Raw genomic sequence first — 21,754 nt, 5'->3', positions numbered from 1 at the left:
CTCTTGTTTCAGCTCAGGTTATGATTTCAGGGTTGTGAGATCGAGTCATTTTGGTCTCCATGCTGAGCTTGCTTGAGATTGCCTGTCTCTCTCTCAAAAAATTAATTAATTATTAATTGGTTAATTAATCAAATGACTTTTCCAGTGTAAGGTTGAAGCCAATATTAGAATGTAAGTGTCTTATCCTACGTTCTGGTGTTCTTCCTTCTAATTTATTCTGTCATTTTAATGAGTGGAGAGTGGTACCAGGAGACAGGAAGAGTCTCTCTCCTGTATTCTTTGTCAAGATTTTGACTAGTCCATTGGTTTTCTGACTTCTGAGCCCCAGAGATCTTCTCTATGGCTCAATATGTTTTATTAAGTTTAATTTGATCACATTTTGTAAAACTCGTGAGCTTCTCATCACAAGCAGCTTATTGGTTACAAGTGGTAGAATTGTTAATGATACTTAAAAATCCATGATATAGATACTGTTTCTTAAAAGGTGTTCTGTTTTTTAATCAGTATATTGATTTTTCTGCCATGGCCATTATCATAAAAATTTCTGTGACATTTGATACAATCTGGACTATAATAGAGCCAGTGACATATTAAGACAGGATGACCTTACATCCTACGTGCTTTTATTTGGCCCTCCAGACATGTATTTTACTAGATCCTGTACTTTGTCCTCATATTCACCACCCTCATTCCCTGTATGGGATAAGAATTCAGGTATTTTCAAGTATTAAGTACACCTTATGTATATAATAATCCCCCCAATTTAGTAATACTAGAATCCATTTAAAAATAGTTGTGTCCACTTTGAAACTACCACTTGATTTATCAACAGACATTTGATTTTTCTAAGACTATTCTAAGTAAAACATTTATTAATAATGTGTTAAACCCCCAACAGGATCTCTTTTGGATTTCCAAATATGCCCTAAATAGTTAACAAAAAAAAAGATTGTGACGTAACTTCTTTGCTTACTCTATCCTTCTTTTAAAAAAAAAATACTCAGGTGAATCTGTACCAGAATACCAGATGGCTTTTCAGACAGAAGTTGGAAACCATCCCACTTTTGAAGATATGCAGGTTCTGGTATCTAGGGAAAAACAGAGACCCAAGTTCCCAGAAGCTTGGAAAGAAAATAGCCTGGTAAGAAAAAACTAAATTATTAAAAAGAGAACTTATGACTGAACATATTCTAATGTTGTTTGAAGCAAAAATAAACTGTTAATGTTAATATTTTTTAGGGTTGTCTAATGCCAGAAATCTAACTTACTTGACTTTTATGATGTTATACACTTTCAGATTTTTCAATATAAAAAAGCCCTCTTTTTTTCAGTTTTTTTCCCCAATATAAAATCCAAAGACTAACTTATGTCTGAAGGTTGCCAGATTGAGTAACAGCTGGAATAATTAACATGTTAATTAGTGCAGATGTACATATTCAGTGGCTAATAGAAATTTACCTCAAAAAGAAACCACGGTATGCTTATGTTCTGCTTATTAAAAATACAGTCTAGAGGTACCTGGCTGGCTCAGTTTGTGGATCATGTGACTCTTGAATTTGGGGTTTTGAGCCTAAGTCTTGCACGGCATGTAGAGATTTCTTAAAACTAAAATCTTAAAAAAAAACCAAATGCAGTCTAGAACACTAAAATATCTTGAAAGGCTCCTGCCATTTTGGTAAATTGCTGCTACAGCACTGTAAACATCTTACAAACATTTACACACACGCACACACACACACTGTCTTTCTCTTTCTGTCGTATAATTTTTTTTTAACGTAAGTAGGATCACTTCGTTATCCACTGTCATTTCTGAGGCTTATTTTTTTTCTTATGGACAGTTTTTCATGTCAATACCTATAGATTTATCTCTTTCTCCATTTGGTCAGTATTCCATTATATAATATAAATAATTACTGAATTATCCCTTACTGATCCCTCTGTTTCTTATTTTGAACATTTTTCAAATAATTATAAAGACCCATACATGGTAAATCAAATCAAATTAAATAGAAGGGCATAAAAAAAGGAAAGGAAAAAATGACATACCCCTACATCACTCTTCAAAAGAAACTCCTACTAACTGTGTTCTGAAATTTTTGCTTTTGTTTGTAATTTTTTCTTCTGGAGGTTCCAATTAGAACTGTAAATACTGCATCCTTATTTCTTGTTATCTCTCATTTACTCTCTCCTAGGTTTGTAACATTGTAGCTATTATTAAATAATTTATGTTTTGTCCACAGATTAACATTTAAAATAAAAACTTTAGAAATTGTAGAATTATAAGTGTAAACATCTGCACAGTATAATATTGTGCTTAGACTCGTAAAGAAGGAAGTAAACACCTATATTAGTTACTATAAGCCTCTGCTGCTTGAGGAAGAATGTTTCAAAAGTCACTCACCATCCACTGAATTCTCTAATTTTTTTTGTCTCTTTGTTCTTTCTTCTTTATAGATTATATTAAGAAGCAATATTTTTTTAAATCTCATTCTTTTTCTTCTCAATCATTTTCTTTGATGAAGTTCCTCTTTAAGTGATGTCTGTTAGCATGTGCATGAGTATTATGAATCCTTGCACCTTCAAAAATGCTTCTATCCTGCCCTCACATTTGAGTAATAATTTGACCACGTAGTGGTTTCAGGATCAAAATCACATTTTCTCATAGTGTTTCCTTTGAAATCACTACTCCATTGTCCTCAAGCATTTAGACATGTTAAGAATTCCAGAGCCAACAAGTCTCATTCCACTACTTTTTGTCTTTTTGTTTTACCCCCATTGTTTTCTTGTCTCTCTAAGCTTTTAAACCTTTTACTTTATTGGAATTATATTTTACCTGGCTGTGTGGAGGCATGGATCTTTTCACACATTTTGACTCTTTGAGGAACCTCCACACAGTTTTCCAGAGTGGCTGTGCCAGTTCACATTCCCACCAACAGTGCAAGAGGATTCCCCTTTCTCCACATTTTCTCCAACATTTGTTGTTTCCTGTCTTGTTAATTTTCACCATTCTCACTGGTGTGAGGTGGTATCTTACTGTGTTTTTTTTTTTTTTTTATTGTGGTTTTGATTTGTATTTCCCTGATGGCAGGTGATGCAGAGCATTTTCTCATGTGCTTGTTGGCCATGTCTATATCTTCCTTGGTGAAATTTCTGTTCATGTCTTTTGCCCATTTTATGATTGGATTGTTTGTTTCTTTGCTGTTGAATTTAATAAGTTCTTTATAGATCTTGGATACTAGTCCTTTATCTGATATGTCATTTGCAAATATCTTCTCCCATTCTGTAGGTTGTCTTTTAGTTTTGTTGACTGTATCTTTTGCTGTGCAGAAGCTTTTTATCTTGATGAAGTCCCAATAATTCATTTTTGCTTTTGTTTCCCTTGCCTTCATAGATGTATCTTGCAAGAAGTTGCTGTGGCCAAGTTCAAAAAGGGTGTTGCCTGTGTTCTCCTCTAGGATTTTGATGGATTCTTGTCTCACATTTAGGTCTTTCATCCATTTTGAGTTTATCTTTGTGTATGCTTTTCACACATTTTGCTTTGCACTAGACGGGTTTTCAGTTTGAAAACTCAGAGGTTGGGATGTCTGGGTGGCTCAGTGGTTGAGCGTCTGCCTTTGGCTCAGGGCATGATCCCAGGATCCGGGATCAAGTCTGTCATCGGGCTTCCTACATGGAGCCTGCTTCTGCTCCCTCTACTTAGGTCTCTGCCTCTCTCTCTCTGTGTCTCTCATGAATAAGTAAATAAATCTTAAAAAAAAAGAAAAAGAAAAAGAAAAAAAACTCAGAGATTTATTCAGAGGAGTTTTCTTATATTATTTAAAAGAGTATTTCTTCACTTCCATATCTTTCTTCTAGAATTCCCATTAGACAAATATTGGTCCACCTGACATTCCAGGTATCAATTTTTTTCTTGTATTTTCCATTTTTTGTTGTACATTGTTCAATATTTATTCCACTTTAGCTTTCGAATCACTCATCCATTTTTCACCTTTACCACTCTGTTAGTTGTCTGTTCATTAAAATCTTACTTTCCACAGTCATATTTATAATTTCTAGAAATTCTTTGTTTGTTCCATAGCAGTTTGTTTTTGTTTTAAGAATGTGATAGGGGGCAGCTCTGGTGGCTCAGCGGTTTAGCGCCTCCTTTGGCCCAGGGCATGATCCTGGAGACCCGGGATCGGGTCCCACATCGGGCTCCCTGCATGGAGCCTGCTTCTTCCTCTGCCTGTGTCTCTGTCTCTCTCTCTGTGTCTCTCATGAATAAATAAATAAAATCTTAAAGAAAAAAAAAAGAATGTGATAGGAATTCAGTTATTTCTAAAGGTGCAAATCAGAATTTTTGGCACTTATACAAATAACTTTCTTGATTATAGCTAGAAAACAAAAATGAAAAAACTTATTGAGCAATTTAAATTGCCTTATTACTTTTTTTACATTTTACTTTTAGGTTGTCTTCATAGGAATAGAATATTTTCATTCTTGATCCTGAATTATATGGGGTGTGGAGTGGTGGCATGTCAGAGAAAGGCTAGAGAGATGTTATGTGTTTCCTTATGGATTTAGACTGAATATTATCTCCATTGGTCATCTTTGTCATCTTGTTCATTGGTCAAGGAAAGCTTCTGCTTCAAATGAAATTGAAATAATCTTCAAGGCAATCAAAGACCTATTGCCAAAAACATATACCAAGATTGCCTCCAAACCTCAGTCCCTGCTATGGGAACTGGGACAGATCTTTAAGAGGTCCTTGGCAGAAGGTAAGAGGCTGAATCCTGTGCCAGGATTCATTAGATATGCTAGCCTCACAGAGAGCATCCCTCAAAGAAAAATCCCTTTATGAAATTTTATCTAGTAATATACTTACCCTCCTTAAATTATTTAATTTCACCAGGGAAATTTTCCTCATTTTGAAATATCTCTTGGCAACCCTACCATTACAAGATACACATTGTGTGCATGTTTACCTGAAAACTTTTTGCTTCCAATTTAGAGCAGGTTGCTAAGTAAGGGATAAATGATACTTGATTTACTTCCAGTGAATCCATTTAAATCTAATGTGCTACAGTCAATAGAACTACTTCTCTGTAAAGACAACCCAATACTAGAGAGGTACATAGCAAATGCATAGTTTATAAAGAGAGAGAAATATACCTATGTCTAAAAGAAAACATTTTTGCTTCATAATTGCATTGAAATTAAAAAAACATTTTTGTAACAAAACTCAAAAATCTTCCAAATATAAATGAGTGTAAAAACTAGTTTTTAAAAACTTCCAGGGAGAGTGCCTGGGTGGCTCAGTCAGCTAAACGTCTTCAGCTCAGGTCATGGTCCCAGGGTCCTAGGATTGAACCCACATCAAATTCCCTGTTCAGCAAGAAGTCTTCTCCCTCTGCCCCTCCCCCTCCACTGGTTTTCTCTCTCTCTCTCTCTCTCAAATAAATAAAATCTTTAAAAAAGCAATAATAACCTGCCAGGGATTCAAAACATAGATCAGTCAATAAAAGGGGGAAGAATAGTTTCCTAATAAGAATTAAAGAACAGTCTGAGGGAGTTACATGAAAATGTTAACCATAGTTACCTCTGAATATTGGATTCATGAATAACTTTTTTTTTCCCACCTGTACTTTCAAAATTTATAATGAAAATGAACTGTTGTAATAATTACATATACATAAACACAGTTTAAATTGGAATAGCAAAAAATATAAAGTTTATTTTTAAAATAGTTTTTTTCCAGGGCGCCTGAGTGGTGCAGTTGGTTAAGCCTCCACCTCTTGGTTTTGGCTCAGATCGTGATCTAGGATGATGAGATCAAGCCGAGCATTGGGCTTCATGCTCAGCACAGAGTCTGCTTAGAGTTTCTCTCTCCCTATCCCTCTGCCCAACCCCACCCCTGCACCTTCTCTATCTCTCTTACTTTCAAATAAATAAACCTTAAAGTAACAAAATAGCTTTTTTCCCTCACATGTAAAATGTTTGGATATAATTTGTTCAACTTTACCACCATTCTTCATATTTTTCATTCTTTTCCAAATTCTTATCCTCCATTTCTTAATCTGTCTTGACTACTAGCTAGTTCTTTCCCCTCTTGAAATCATTTGTCTGGTTTCTTTATTCCTTAGTCTTAGCTCTGCATAACCTCTTTTGCTCAACAGTTTTAATTTATTGTCATGTAAAAGTTTGAAACTTTCTTAGTTTTTTCCCCCTCTAGTCTCTTCTTTCTCCACCCATTAAATGCAGTCTTCTAAAATATAGTGTTTGTGTGTGTGTGTGTGTATTCCAGAGGCTCTCCGTTCTTTTCACATTTATTTCAGTTTTTACATTTCTCTTCTTGACAAATCAGCGAGCTTGCCATGATCTAAAATTCAGCATTTTCCATACGTTTCCCCCCCATACAATATACATTAGGAAATGCAGGTACACACCGTGATACAGTGTCTTTAGGACAATATTTAATTTACTATGTACTCTGTGTTATTCTCTAATCTAGAGTATTTCAGTTTGGGGAGACTCGTGCTGTAAGCTGTTTGTTTTAAATGTTGGTTCCCAACCCACTAAGCAGATTTCATGATCCATCCATGTGCCCCCACTTCTATTTTCCTGTCATTACAGAGGAAGGATTTTTTAAGTTTCTATGGGGTTTTTTCCCTATTTTTTCTGCTTGTGTTTCTTATCAGTGTTAATAATGATATCCCCTTTATCTCATTTACCCAAATGTTGGCTATCATTACTTATATATTTGCATTAGAGTCCTTTTCTGAAGCACTCCTCTGATTTTGCCTGAATATTTTTCTCTAATCTTATTTTCTCTCAAAAAAAATTTAACATTTAAAGAGATATAATTGATATGGATTAAACTGCATATATTAAGATATACAATTTGTTAAGTTTTGATAAATGTATAATAGACCCATAAAACCATCACCACAATCGTAAATATGAACCTGTCAGTTACCCCCCAAATTTCTCTTGTGCCTTTTGTAGTTTCTTTTTCCTGTTTCTCTCTATTCTCTATAAATCTCCAGGCAACTACTGATCTGCTATCACTAGTGATTTTGTATACATTTTCTAGAATTTTTTTATAAATGGAATCATACAGTGTATACTATTTTTTTTAAAGATTTTATTTATTTATTCATGAGAGACACAGAGAGAGAGGGGCATTGACATAGGCAGAGGGAGAAACAGGCTCCATGCAGGGAATGCGATGTGGGACTCCATCCCAAGATGCCAGGACCACACCCTGAGCCAAAGGCAGACAGACGCTCAACCGCTGAGCCACCCAGGTGTCCCAGTGTATACTATTTTTATCTGCCTTTACATAGCTTGTTTTCAGATTCATCCATGTTGATATGTATGTCAATAATTTATTCCTTTTTATTGCTGAGTATCATTCCTTTGAACGGATATGCTACGATTTGTTTACCCATTCACTTAGTGAAAGATATTTGGATTGTTTCCAGTTTTTGGCCACCAGAAATAAAGCTCTTATGAACATTCATGTACACGTCTTTGTACAGACATATGCTTTCATTCTCTTGAGTAAATACATAAGAGTAGAATGAGTGAATCATATAGTAGTAAGTAGTACATGTCTGCATAATTTTTTGAGAAAGTGCCAGTTTTCCAAAATGGCTGTACCATTTTACATTCCTACCAGCAGTACATGAGAGTTCCAGTTTCTCTACATCCTTGCCCACACTCAGTATGGCCATTCTTCTTAATTTTAGATATTCTAATAGGTGTACAGTAGTATCTCATTATGGTTTTAATTTACATTTCTCTGATGGCTAATTATATTTAGCATCTTTTCATTTGCTTATTTGCATCCTTGTTCTTTGATGACATGTCTATTCAAGTCTTTTGCCTATGTTAAGTTGAATTGTTTTCTTACTATTAAGTTTTGAAATTCTTTATATATTCTGAATATAAGTCCCTTATCAGATACATGATTTGAAAATATCTCTTCCCAGACTGTGTCTTGTGTCACTCTTTTAAAAGTGTGTTTATAAGAGCAAAGAGTTTTAATTATGCTGACATCCAATTTATCAACTTTTTCTTTCATGGATATATTTTTGTTTCATATTTCATGTTCATATTTAATATTCATATTTCACAAGAAATACTTGTGTAACTCAAGGTAACAAAAATTTTCTTCTGTGTTTTCTTCTAGAATTTGTATAGGTCTATGATCAGTTTTGAGGTTGTTGAGTATCTTGTTTTGTGGAGTTTTTGCATATGTGTGAAGTATGGATCAATATTCATTTTTCTGCGTATAGATACCTAATTGTTCAAGCATCATTTATTTTCAGAAACTACTTTTTTCCCATTTAATTAATCACTTTTTTATCTTGGTCAAAAATTCGTCCGTTTGTATGTGAGTCTATATCTTTATTCTGTTTCATTGACCTATATGTCTATCTCAATGCCAATACCACAATCTTGATTACTTTAGCATCATACTATGTCTTAAAATCATGTAACATTAGTCCTCCACCTTTGTTCTTTTCACAGTGTTTTGGCTGTTCTAGGTTGTTTATATTTCTACATGAAATTTATAATCAGCTTTTCAGTTTCAACATTGAGCCTATTGGGATTTTTATTAGAATTGAATTAAATCTATAAATCAGTTTGAGAAGAATTGACGTCTTAGTAATATTGAGTTATATTAATAAAGATTTATTATTGTTTTATGCATTTGTCTCTTAAATTGTATTTTTAAAAAAAGTCACTAACCAAAAATACACTAATACTTTTTATTTTTTCTTTTACTGGTGTTCTTCATTTCTTCATATGGCTTCAAGTTATTGTCTAGCACCCTTTCACTTGAGTCTGAATGATCCCCTTTGGCATTTCTCATAGGGAAGATCTGCTAGCAACAACCCACCTCAGCTGTTGTTTAATCTAAGAATGTCTTAATTTCTCCTTCATTATTGAAGGATGATTTTGTTTGATATAGAATTCTTGGTTAACAGTTGTTTTCTTTCAGCACTTTATTTATTTATTTTTTTTAATTTTTTTTCTTTCAGCACTTTAAATATATCATTCCCCTGCCTCTAGCTTCCATGGTTTCTGATGGCTATCAACTTTTATTCATGATCCCTTGGACATTTCAAGTCACCTCTCTCTTGCTGCTTCAAGATTCCCCCCCCTTTTTTTTAATTCTCTTTTCATCTTTTATTTTTTTATAGTTTGATTACAGTATATCTTAGGATAGTTCTTTTTGAGTATATCCTACTTAGAATTTAGGGTTTATTGGATGTGTAGATTTTTCTACTATTAAAGTTATAAAGTTTTGGACCATTATTTCTTCAAATATTCTTTCTGCCCATTTTTCTTTCATTTTCTTCTGGGACTTCCATTCTGTATATTTTGGTATGATTGATGGTGCCTTCCATGTCTTTTAGGCTCTGCTTATTTTTCTTCATTTTTTTTTGTTTCTGTTCCTCAGACTGCATAATTTTTTCAATCTCCAAGTTCAGTAATTCTTCTCTCTATTCATATCTGCTGTTTGAATCACTAGTGAATTTTTCATTTTAGTTTTTGTACTTTTAAGCTCCAAAGTGTCTTTCTGGCTCTTTTTCTTTTTTTCTGGCTCTTTTTTATAGTTTTTATCTTTATTGCTATTCTCCAATTGATGAGAAGTTGCTTTCCTATTCTTTTGTCCATTGTTTCCTTCTTCTTTTGAGCATATCTCAACTCTTTTTTCTAGTAACTGTATCATCATCTGTATTGCCTCAGGGACAATTCCTTTAATATCTTTTTTCTGTGAATGGGGTATACATTCTTGGGTATTTTGTATGCTTTGTAATTTTGTAAAGTCTGGACATTTTAAATATCCTGATGAGCAAAAAGAAAACAAAAGAAAAAAAAGAAAAGATAAGAAAATACTCTCCAGGTCTTTGCAGATTGGCTTTGTGTTGGGGCCCTCCTTGAACATTTATCCAGACCCCTTACAATTCTGCTGTAGCCTTTACTTTCAGCTAGCACTGAGTTTAAAGACCAGCCTGTTAGGAAAACTTATGGTCCTCTCTGAGCATGCATCCCTCCCTGGATGTGTGCGTGGAAGTTTCCTCATGCATGCAGTTTTTCAAAACTTTCATTCCCCAAAGTGTATCACATCCCAGCCTTTCCTCCCTCACTTTCAGCATTTCTGTTGTGTGGTTCAGTTGTTGCATGTTACCCCAGGCTGTAACACTTGTTTGTTTGGCTTTCAGTGATCTCAAGGAATGTTTTCACTTGGTCATATCTACTTCTCTCTTCTGAGAGAGTTCTAAGTTAGGCAGAATAAAGACAGGCCTCTTTCTTTGGTTCTTCAGGGAATTCATAGACATGTCAAAACAGACAATGTAATTCCTTGGGAACAATATGACTTTCTTCCCTCTGGGACTAGGTACCCACATGGAGAAGACAGGCTGCCATCTTCATATTTTATTCAGTTGCTCCAAACATTTAACTAACTTCTAGAGCTTCAGTAAGGTTGATTTTGACAGTTTTTACCAGGATTTTTGGTACTTCTGTGAAAGAATGTCCACTGGTCTCCTCTCTCTGCCATCTTCACTAATGTCCTCATACAGTGAGGTGGGAAATATTCTTCTCTCTTTGATTTTCTGGGGAGAATTGGCATTATCTCCTTGAATGTTTGATAGAATTAGTGAAGCCATCTAGGCCTGGATTTTTTTTTGTGGGGAAGTTTTAAACTATAAATTTATAGATACAGAAACTTTTCAAGTCATCTATATTTTCTTAAGTGAGCTTTGACAGTTTGTGCCTTTGAAGGAATTTGTCCATTTCATCAAAATTGTCAAATCCTTTCTTAATATTTGTTTAAAAACCTTAAACTAACTCCCCATTGGTGACTTAATCTTCCTGTTTCTAAACAGTTTATTTCCTTAATCTTCTCTTATCTACTCTTTTACTTATTCTGGGATATTCAACATTACTTTACTTCTAGATCAATTTTGTACAACCAAATCATTATTTTTAGGACCCTCAGAATCCCATAATTAATCAACCCCTTTATATTCTCAGATTTTTCTAATTTTTCCTTTTCCCTATTTCATACTAATTTACTTCTAAATCTTTACTTGTGTAAATGATTTAGTAACCATTATTCAACTTTGTTTGGAACTTCTAATAAATTTTTCTAAGAAAAAAATCAAATTACAACTTTTATAATAGAACCCATTCATCCACTAATAACTGGCTGTGTTATATCAGCATAGTTTAGAGGCAATCATCATAGGATAATATATAAACTTTGGAGCTATGCTGCCTGGGCTTTGGTCTTAGCTTTGCCACTTATTAGCTGTGTGCCCTAATTTCTCCTTTGGACCTCTTTCCTGCATATGAAAAGTGGGTGTGATAATAATATTTCAAATAAGAATTAAGTGAGTTAGAACACAGTCTAGTATATACTAAGAACTCAACATTTGTTAACTGTTATTATGCATCAATAATGACTCTGTCTTCAAAATGGAAACTTCTTACAGGTAGGGACTAGGGTTTCTGTTTACCAAATTTTATTCATCATCTAGGACAGCGCCTTGGTGAATGTCTTATTTTGGCAGGGGTGTGAGTAGAATGGAGGTGGGGTCTTTTTTTTTTTTTTTAAGATTTTATTTATTCATGACAGAGAGAAAGGCAGAGACACAGGCAGAGGGAGAATCAGGCTCCATGCAGGGAGTCCGACGTGGGACTCGATCCTGGGACTCCAGGATCACACCCCAGGCCCAAAGCGGTGCTAAACCGCTGAGCCACCAGGGCTGCCCTGGGGTCTTTTTTGAAAAAGTGTTTTTACAAATTAGTCCCAACTATATAATGAAAAGTAACAAATACAGCCTCATTCAGTGTCTGTCTTTCCTCCAGATACAGAAAACAGCCAATATACAATTTTTAGCTGCTTGGATTTTGATGTTTCTGAGCTCTTCTGGGCAGTTGGTGAATGGGACTCTGTGCAATAGGTAGTGCTCTGTTTTGTAAAGAAAAGGGTCTCTTTCAGTTTTGTGTGGAAAGTCATCCACATCTTTGCTTTAGAAAGATTTGTGTGTATACTTCATTGTATTACACTTCATGTTTAGTAATTAAGAGCAAGAATGAAACTGTAAATTTGTGTGGTATATGGTAGGTATGTGCTTGAATTAAAAAGTAATAAAGTTTCTCTGAAAGAATACCCAAGAAATTGGTCACATTTGTTGCCTATAGACAGGGAAAATGGGTGATTGGTGGATAGGAATGGAAGGGAGATTATATTCTCTTTCTGACCTTTTGAATTTATTGGCATATCCATATATTACCTATTCAAAAAATTAATTAAATGCATGTAGTCAAAATTCAAAGAATTCAAACAATAAAAAATTATTTTTAGCAATACAAAAAATATGCCCTGAAAACATCCACTCACCCTAGCCATCTAAAAGGCCCTTCAAAGAAACAACCATTGTTACATTCCTTTTGTAGACTTCAGAAATTTCTATGGATTACATGATTCTATGTTTTTATATCCTTTTCTAATATATAGATGGGAATTACTTCATCCACTTACCTTACTATTTTTACTTAGCAATTGGGAACATATACATCTTCCTAATTCTTTTCATTCTGCATAGTACCCATTATACTGTAAGTTTTTAGCCAGATCCCTATTAGAGGACATGTGAGTGGTTTCCAGCTTTTGCTGTTATAAATGATACTGCAGTGGACATCTTATACATGCATTTTTCTACAAATGTATAGCTGTGTTTGAGGAATAAATTCCTGGAAGTAGTATTAGTGAATCAGAGGATTAATACATTTAAAATTTGTTACTGATATATTACCTTCCAAATTGAGGACACGCCCAACAATAGTATATAAGTGCCTGCTTTCTCATCACCAACACTGTGTTATAAAAATATTTTTATCTTTCTTAATGTGATAGGCAAAAATTGATCTTGTTTTAATTTGTGACTAGTAACTAGTAGAGCCAAGATTTGAAGTGAGGTTCTTAAACGAGCTGTCACTCTTGCTACAAAACTGAAATATTCTTAACTACTATACTGTACTGCCTCAACATAGTAAGATTAAATATCTTTGCATATTTTATCAGGAATTTGCACTTCTTGTTTATGTCCCCTTTGTCCATATTTCTATTATGCATTTACTATAATTTTTTAAATGTCTTGTTACTACTAGCAAGCATCACAGAAATTCGACCAAGAAATATTAAGAGATGTTAAAACTAGTGGGTGAACAGGTGAATAGAGGATTATATATTTATAGAGTCTTGAAGTATTCCCTCCATCCCAAAAATACTGATTAAAGCCTTAAAAAAAAAAACCCACTGATTGAATATAAAAGGGAAAAATGGAACTTCACAGTAGACACTGACTCAGGTATGTGATCAAGGTTAGCTTCACTAGTAATGAGACAAATCAAAATGGTGGACCACAGAAAGAGCACAGCATATCTTCTGTGATATTTTTGACAAAGTTTCAAACTTTGAATCTCACCATGAGAAAATATCAGTTAAATTGAGATTCTAAAAAGTAATTGACTGTGTCCCCTAGGTGGCTCAGTTGGTTAAGCATCTGACTCTTGATTTCAGCTCAGGTCATGATCTCAGGGTTGTGGGATGGAGCCCCACATGGAGATTCTGTGTTCAGCAGGAGTTTGCTGGAGATTCTCTCCTTCCCTCTCCCTTTACCCCACCCCCTACTCTTTTGCTGTCTCTCTCCCAAATAATAAATAAATCTTTTTTTAAAAAAAAACCTGGCCTATAATTTTCCAAAATGTCAAGTCCATGAAAGACAAGAAAAGTAAGTTTGAAATTATTTCAAAATACAAAAAGACTAGTTCATTTTATCAAACCAATATCAAAATCCACTAAGGTAAATGTATAACTAGTTCAGAGGTATATTTATTTAAAAATTTAATTGCGGGATCCCTGGGTTGCACAGCGGTTTAGCGCCTGCCTTTGGCCCAGGGCACGATCCTGGAGACCCGGGATCGAATCCCACATCGGGCTCCCGGTGCATGGAGCCTGCTTCTCTCTCTGCCTATGTCTCTGCCTCTCTCTCTCTCTTTCTGTGTGACTATCATAAATAAATAAATAAATATTTTTTAAAATAAATAAAAATAAAAATTTAATTGATTTCTGAACTTCCTCTGTTATTTTCAAATCCAAGTTAGTTTTAAATCCGTTATATATAGTTTTTTCTCAAATTTACATATTTTATATTTGGAATTCAACTACTTGCTAAAATTGATTTATAATCCCAAAGCCAGTACTCTGAATGCTTTTATGGTTATTCATAGGTATACACAGAGCAGCAAAAAGCTTTAGTTACCAGATGTACATGTTCCCAACTAAGGGCAACAAAGTGCTCTGCCTTTTTGTTTCATCTCTTACGCTATAAACTGGTATCCTTTTTGCTATTTAGTGTATTTTTCACATTTTAGGCCATTTTGTTAGTGATTTCTGGTTTAAAATAGCCCCTGTGTATAGTGCTAACATTGCTGAGTAGTGTTCATAAGCACTAGAAGGCTGTGATGTGCTTTTGAAGAAGAAAAATATGTGCTACACTTACTTTGCTAGGGGATGATGTAGAGAGAGTACTGTTGGCGTGAGCACAGTTAATAAAATGAATATCTATTTTTAAAGTTACCTTTAAACAGAAACACAAATAAAACAAGATTATGTATTGATGAGTTGATGAAAATGTTGTGGCCAGAGGCTCATCTGTATTTTCCCTAGGAACAATGGTTCAGTGTTCCCTAATTCAGCATTTACAGCAACTTTGTAGAACATGACTATCATAGATAACAGATTGAGGGATGCCTGGGTTGCTCAGTAGTTGAGTGTCTGCCTTTGGCTCAAGGCATAATTCCGGGGTTCCAGGATTGAATCCCACATCGGGCTTCCTGCATGGAGCCTGCTTCTCCATCTACCTGTGTCTCTGCCTCTCTGTGTGTCTCTCATGAATAAATAAAATCTTAAAAAAATAATAACAGATTCAACTGTACTTCTAACATAAACACCAAACTTCTACCTCAGGGAGGTTACAGTTGCCCTCAAACTCCATATGATCAGTATCTATTCTTCAGGTTCTTCCAAATTTGAGAAATACGTAGATTATTATTTAATGAGAGGATTGTCCATTGATATCTATATCTATTGCTTAAATTTTAATTTTTACTCAATAGTCAGAGCCTAGAACATATAATAAGATAGATTTCAAAGCTCCATGTAAGGGTGCCTTAGTGACACAGTCAATTAAGCATCTATCTCTTGGTTTTGGCTCAGGTCATGATCTCAGGATCATGAAATTGAACCCCATCATGAGCTCTGCCCTCAGTGTGAAGTCTGCTTTAGACTCTTTTTTTCCACTCTGCCCCTCCCCCCTCAAATAAATAAATAAATATTTTTAAAAATCGATGTAAAGTTTAGCCTTAAAAAATACAGGCTTTGGATTTGTGCTGTGGTCAGAATTGGGGAACCAGCAATGCTGCGCTGAGGCAGGCAGCTTAGAAGAGTGAAGGGATCAGGGAAGATGGTGTCAAGGGTGAGCCATGGTACAGGTATTCATTTAGCATATGCCCAGAACAAACACTATCAACTTTCCTGCAGGTTAAGATTTGTTTGTTAGAGAACACAACTCATTAGGAAAACGCTAAAAATGTTGCCAAGATAGCAGCTAACAAGGATTTTAGCTTAAAATAGGCTTGTGAGATAAAATGCTCAGATTAAGCATTTCATGGTATACATACCAAAAATGATTTGTCAGTTATCTGAAACATTAAAATTAAGTGCTATTCTACACTTTTATTTGTTTGATCTGGCAACCCTCACCTTAATTTTTTTGAAAGTGTTTTAAAGGTGCAAGAACTGTGAATATCAGCAGGTAAAAAGCTTTGAAGCTTAATAAAAACAAATCCAAAAAACAAGTCTGAAAGGAACCTGGATGACAGTTTACGAGGTGTTTTTAAAAAGAGAGTTCAACCAACTTTACCCAAAAGGGAGACTATTGTTCATTGCTGATATAGATGAGTACTACAGAACAAGACTGCTTTTGATACTATCACTGAAATTCAAAATGTCAAGCCTTTAAACTTCACAGTTAGAAATGAAGTACTCTTTACTAGGAGTAAAAAAGCTCACCTAGAGATTGAAGATAGCCTGTTACCAAAATTCCATCAAACTCAAAACTCATTTTTGAAGTAGAATTAGTAGCTGTTGATTGAAATAACAGTGAACAATGGCATAAACCTGTGACCTTGATGAACCATGTAACTTTTTACAACTGCTCACATTTTTGGCTAATTCTTTAGAAGTTAAGGTAAACCTTGCTTTGCTTACTTGTTCCTCATCTTTTGGAAAATATGACCCTTTACAAATCTCTGAAGTCCAAAATATTTTATTATAGCTGTGTAAAATGTTGGTTAAAGAAAATTGATTTTTCTTTCACCTCATGTCACTAAAAATCTCAATGCCTTTTTTTTTTTGTAAAGATATACTGTTTGACATGTACTTTATTATAGGCAGTGAGGTCACTCAAGGAGACAATCGAAGACTGTTGGGACCAGGATGCAGAGGCTCGGCTTACTGCACAATGTGCTGAGGAGAGGATGGCTGAACTTATGATGATATGGGAAAGAAACAAATCTGTGAGCCCCACAGTCAATCCCATGTCTACTGCTATGCAGAATGAGCGGTAAGACCTGGAGGGGTTTGGCATTCATCATCAGTCAGTATTGAAAATTGAAACTAAACAGAATAGAAAAAAGACTATTAAACTAATCTAATAGAGCAATGATAAATTCCTATAATCTAACATTCTAACTTTTCTTTCAATGTATCCATTTTTTTAGTGAAGATTTTTGTTTGGTATAAATGCAAGATGGAATCGGTGGGGTTTTTTTTTTATATCTCAAGATATAATAAAAGAGGTTAGTCTTTATTAATGCATCTTATTCCCTAAAATAATAAAGGCAAAACATTTTCATATTTCCAAAAGTTTATAAACACTTCTACACATACTGCCTCATCTATCATTTGTTGTTATTATTTCTCTTTCTCTTGCTTTTGTTTTTTTGATTTTTTTAGAATAAAACTATGAACTTGCCTATGTATCTAACCACTGTTTCACTAGAGACTAAGATTTCAGGCTTCCTATCCAATGCCCTATTGTAATATACTACTTTAACATGAAATAAATTAATTAGGTCTTTCCCTCCCATCATGAATATTACTTTATGAGACATTTCTTTGTTAAACTATGATTTTTGGGGGATGCCAGGGTAGCTCAGTCAGTTAAGCGTCTGCCTTCGGTCCAGGGTCCTGGGACAAAGTCCCACATCAGGCTTTCTGCTCCACCGGGAGTCTGCTTCTCTCTCTTCCTCTGCTGCTCCCCTTGCTTGTGTGCTCCCTTTCTCTCTCTCTCTCTCTCTTTCTCTTTCTCTTTCTCTTTCTCTTTCTCTTTCTCTTTCTCTTTCTCTTTCTCTCTCTTTCTCTCTGTCAAATGAATAAATAAAATCTTAAAAAAAAAAAAAAAAAGCTATGGGGCAGCCCTGGTGGTGCAGTGGTTTAGTGCTGCCTGCAGCCTGGGGTGTGATCCTGGAGACCTGGGATCGAGTCCCACGTCGGGCTCCCTGCATGGAGCCTGCTTCTTCCTCTGCCTGTGTCTCTGCCTCTCTCTCTGTGTGTGTGTCTCTCATGAATAAATAAATAAAATCGGAAAAAAAAAAAGCTATGATTTTTCATCCTAAATAAAAGTGCTTTTTAAAAAATTCCTTTAAAAAATTGAAACTTTCAGGCTGTCATCTGTGTTTCTTTGTCCCATGTTTAGGGGAAAGTTTTCCCCAAAATATGTCATTTTATTTAATTCATGTTAAAAATTTTCAGAAAAGTACCTAGGAAAGATTTACCAGAGAAAATATACTTGGTTATTGAATAATTTTTTTGCTATTTTCTATTATTCTAATCGCTAAGAGCAATTTGTGTTATGAACTATAGACCCAAAATTGGGTTTACACTGCTTGTGTTTGGATTGAACTAGCTTCAGCATGTGAAGTCTTATTCCTTATATGTCAACAAGCAAGGAAGGTAAAGACTAGCAATTCTAAATATAGATTTTCTTACTTTACACATACTTGAGGATAGCCTTCTGCTTCTACCTTCCCTGGTCTCTGTATTTTCTGTGTGCTCAAGCATGTTATTTGTACCTCTCTCAAGAGTCAGTACTTTAAGTACTTTTAAACTTTTCCTGAATGGTAAGAAGAAATCCTTGATGCAACCCTCCCTTGTGTTGACCATTTTTTGCTCCCTAAGTCATTCAGTTCTATGTTTTACATGTTTCTCATGTCTAGTCACTTCTAAAGTTTCCCCTAAGTCATGGTTCATCCCATAGTCATTCCACTCTAAGTTTCATTGTATTGAATCTTATCCCCCAGACCTCTTTTCCATGTGCTGTACAACTACTTTTTTATTCTTCACCCTCCTGCCATTCTACTTTAGCTGCTACTTTCCTCTTGTAATACTTGTATCTATTAATGTTCCCATTGTTTAGTTAAAGCTACCCCTGGCTTTTATTTTAAATAACCTAAATACGTAACACTATGATACTCAAGAACCATCTCTTTCAAGGTGTGATGATGGCTGTGAAAAACTCTTGATAAACTGGAGAGTATTTCTGAATTATTATTCCTTTATCTGAATATCACACTCTGCCTTATACTCTCAGGCTGTAGAACTTTCATTGAATGGCTCAGTTTACCCCCAGAAAGGTACATTCCATTGCTAGACAGTCTCTTAATTGAAGCATGGAAAAGCTTTGGAACAGCCTAAAAGCTTACACTCTTTTTACCATTTGGCTATTGGAACTTAACTGGTAAAGTATTTGCTGAGGCCACTATGTATCTAGGATTATAGGAGTACAAAAGAAACATATACCCACTTGTGAACCTTTATGTCTGGTTGTGCAGGTATACAGTTCATAAAGATATATTTGGTAATGTTATAAAACTATAGAGAAGGGATCCCTGGGTGGCTCAGCGGTTTAGCACCTGCCTTTGACCCAGGGCGCGATCCTGGAGTCCCGGGATCAAGTCCCGCGTCAGGCTCCTGGCATGGAGCCTGCTTCTCCCTCTGCATGTGTCTCTGCCTCTTTCTCTCTCTCTATGTCTATCATGAATAAATAAATAAAATCTTAAAAAAAAAACTATAGAGGAGATTTTTTAATTAACTCTTCTAAATGAAAATAATGGACATTTATGAAAATCCTATCTAGATCCACCTAAGTTTTTCAGTAGTCTTTTTTTAGTAGTCTTAATTCATATAAAACTAGCATTTAGGGCAGTGCAGGTGGCTCAGCAGTTTAGCGCCACCTTCAGCCCAGGGCCTGATCCTGGAGACCCAGGATTGAGTCCCACATCAGACTCCCTGCATGGAGCCTGCTTCTCCCTCTGCCTGTGTCTCTGCCTCTCTCTGTGTGTGTGTGTGTGTCTCTCATGAATAAATAAAATCTTTAAAAAATTATTAAAAGAATTAAAAATAAAACTAGCATTTAGGGGCGCCTGGGTGGTTCAGTGGTTAAGTGTCTGCCTTTGACTCAGGTAATGATCTCAGGGTTTAGGATCAAGCCCACCCTCCACCACCACCCCCATCCCTCACTCCCCTGCACTCTGAACTCAAGGAGGAGTCTGTTTCTCTCTCTCCCTTTGCCCTCCCCCCCCCCCCAGCTCCTGCTCTCTCTCTTGCACTCTCTCTCTGTCATATAAATAAATTTATATTTTTTAAAACCTAGCATTTAGCAAGTTATTAATTGACACTTGATTATGTGATCACAGTTTTTAAATAACCTCTAGTATGTGGTTAAGAATAAAATAAAAAGCAGTTCTTATTTTAAAATCAGAGATATTAAACTTGGAGAGTCAGTTTGTCATAAATGTACATTCTCAATGTGGCACTTTTTTCTTTCTTTAAGCAACCTGTCACACAATAGGCGTGTGCCAAAGATTGGCCCTTATCCAGATTATTCTTCTTCCTCATACATTGAAGACTCCATCCATCATACTGACAGCATTGTGAAGAATATTTCCTCCGAGCATTCGATGTCTAGCACACCTTTGACTATAGGGGAAAAGAACCGGAACTCAATTAACTATGAACGGCAGCAAGCACAAGCTCGAATCCCTAGCCCTGAAACAAGTGTCACCAGCCTGTCCACTAACACAACAACCACAAACACCACTGGCCTCACTCCAAGCACTGGCATGACCACTATATCTGAGATGCCATATTCAGATGAAACCAATCTGCATGCCACAAATGTTTCACAGCCAATTGGGCCAACCCCTGTCTGCTTACAACTTACAGAAGAAGACTTGGAGACCAATAAGCTGGACCCAAAAGAAGTTGATAAGAACCTCAAGGAAAGTTCTGATGAGAATCTCATGGAGCATTCTCTTAAACAGTTCAGTGGACCAGACCCACTGAGCAGTACCAGTTCTAGCTTGCTTTACCCACTTATAAAACTTGCAGTAGAGGTGACTGGACAGCAGGACTTCACACAAGCTGCAAATGGCCAAGCATGTTTAATTCCTGATGTTCCACCCGCTCAGATCTATCCTCTCCCCAAGCAGCAAAACCTTCCTAAGAGACCTACTAGTTTGCCTTTAAACACCAAAAATTCAACAAAGGAGCCCCGGCTGAAATTTGGCAGCAAGCACAAATCAAACTTGAAACAAGTAGAAACTGGAGTTGCCAAGATGAATACAATCAATGCTGCAGAACCTCATGTGGTGACAGTCACCATGAATGGTGTAGCAGGTAGAAACCACAGTGTTAACTCCCATGCTGCCACTACCCAGTATGTTAACGGGGCAGTACCATCTGGCCAGGCAGCTAACACAGTGGTACATAGGGGCCAAGAAATGCTGCAGAATCAATTCGTTGGTGAGGATACCCGACTGAATATTAATTCCAGTCCTGATGAACATGAACCTTTGCTGAGACGAGAGCAGCAGGCTGGCCATGATGAAGGTGTTCTGGATCGTCTTGTGGACAGGAGGGAACGGCCACTGGAAGGTGGCCGAACTAATTCCAATAACAACAACAGTAATCCATGTTCAGAGCAAGATGTTCTTACACAGGGTGTTCCAAGCACAGTAGCAGATCCTGGACCATCAAAGCCCAGGAAAGCACAGAGGCCCAATTCTCTGGATCTTTCAGCCACAAATGTCCTTGATGGCAGTGGTTTGCAGTGTAAGTGAAAGAATCATTTAATCTCTCCTTCCTGTCTTTTGGGACTATTTAATTACTCATTTTTACCACTTTTGGAAATAAAATAAGCCACTTAGTTGGACCTCAAAAGTAATCAGACTATTGTAAAGAAAAAGAACGTGTTGTTGATAATTAGTCAATGTCACAATAGAATAATTACCAACTTAATGCATGCCTTATGCAGCTGCTGATTCATAATGCAGTTCATGAACTTGCTGTGAATGGTTGAGAATAAGTAAATACCAGTTTAAAAGCTCCAGGTAAAATGAGGTCAGAATTTTTGAAACAGTTGTTAAATATATTGATATTTATTATATACATATTTAGGTTTTATCACACTAACCTTAACCTTAAAAGTCCAGAAAAAATGCAGAAAAAGTCATTATAAAAAAACTAAAGTTGTTCTTGGGGTTTTTTTAGTGTCATCTTTTTCCTTTTTTTTTTTTTTTAAATAAATTTATTTTTTATTGGTGTTCAATTTGTCAACATACAGAA

At 35.6% G+C, this 21,754-nt stretch overlaps 1 protein-coding gene across 2 annotated transcripts in view; it reads left to right on the top strand.

Annotated features, from left to right (window-relative positions):
- BMPR2 (bone morphogenetic protein receptor type 2) overlaps positions 1-21,754 on the top strand; it is a 198,096-nt gene that overhangs the window by 167,120 nt on the left and 9,222 nt on the right. For both annotated transcript variants that reach the window (XM_077884721.1, XM_077884720.1), the window contains exons 10-12: positions 1,005-1,141; positions 16,519-16,691; positions 19,962-21,241. In XM_077884721.1, the coding sequence (XP_077740847.1) occupies positions 1,005-1,141; positions 16,519-16,691; positions 19,962-21,241 (1,590 nt within the window). The remainder of the gene's footprint in view (positions 1-1,004; positions 1,142-16,518; positions 16,692-19,961; positions 21,242-21,754) is intronic.

The sequence above is a fragment of the Canis aureus genome, chromosome 36 (assembly GCF_053574225.1).
Source record: "Canis aureus isolate CA01 chromosome 36, VMU_Caureus_v.1.0, whole genome shotgun sequence".
NCBI lineage: Eukaryota > Metazoa > Chordata > Mammalia > Carnivora > Canidae > Canis > Canis aureus.
The sequence above is the reverse complement of the archived record's forward strand: the minus strand, read 5'-3'. Positions and strand labels throughout refer to the sequence as shown.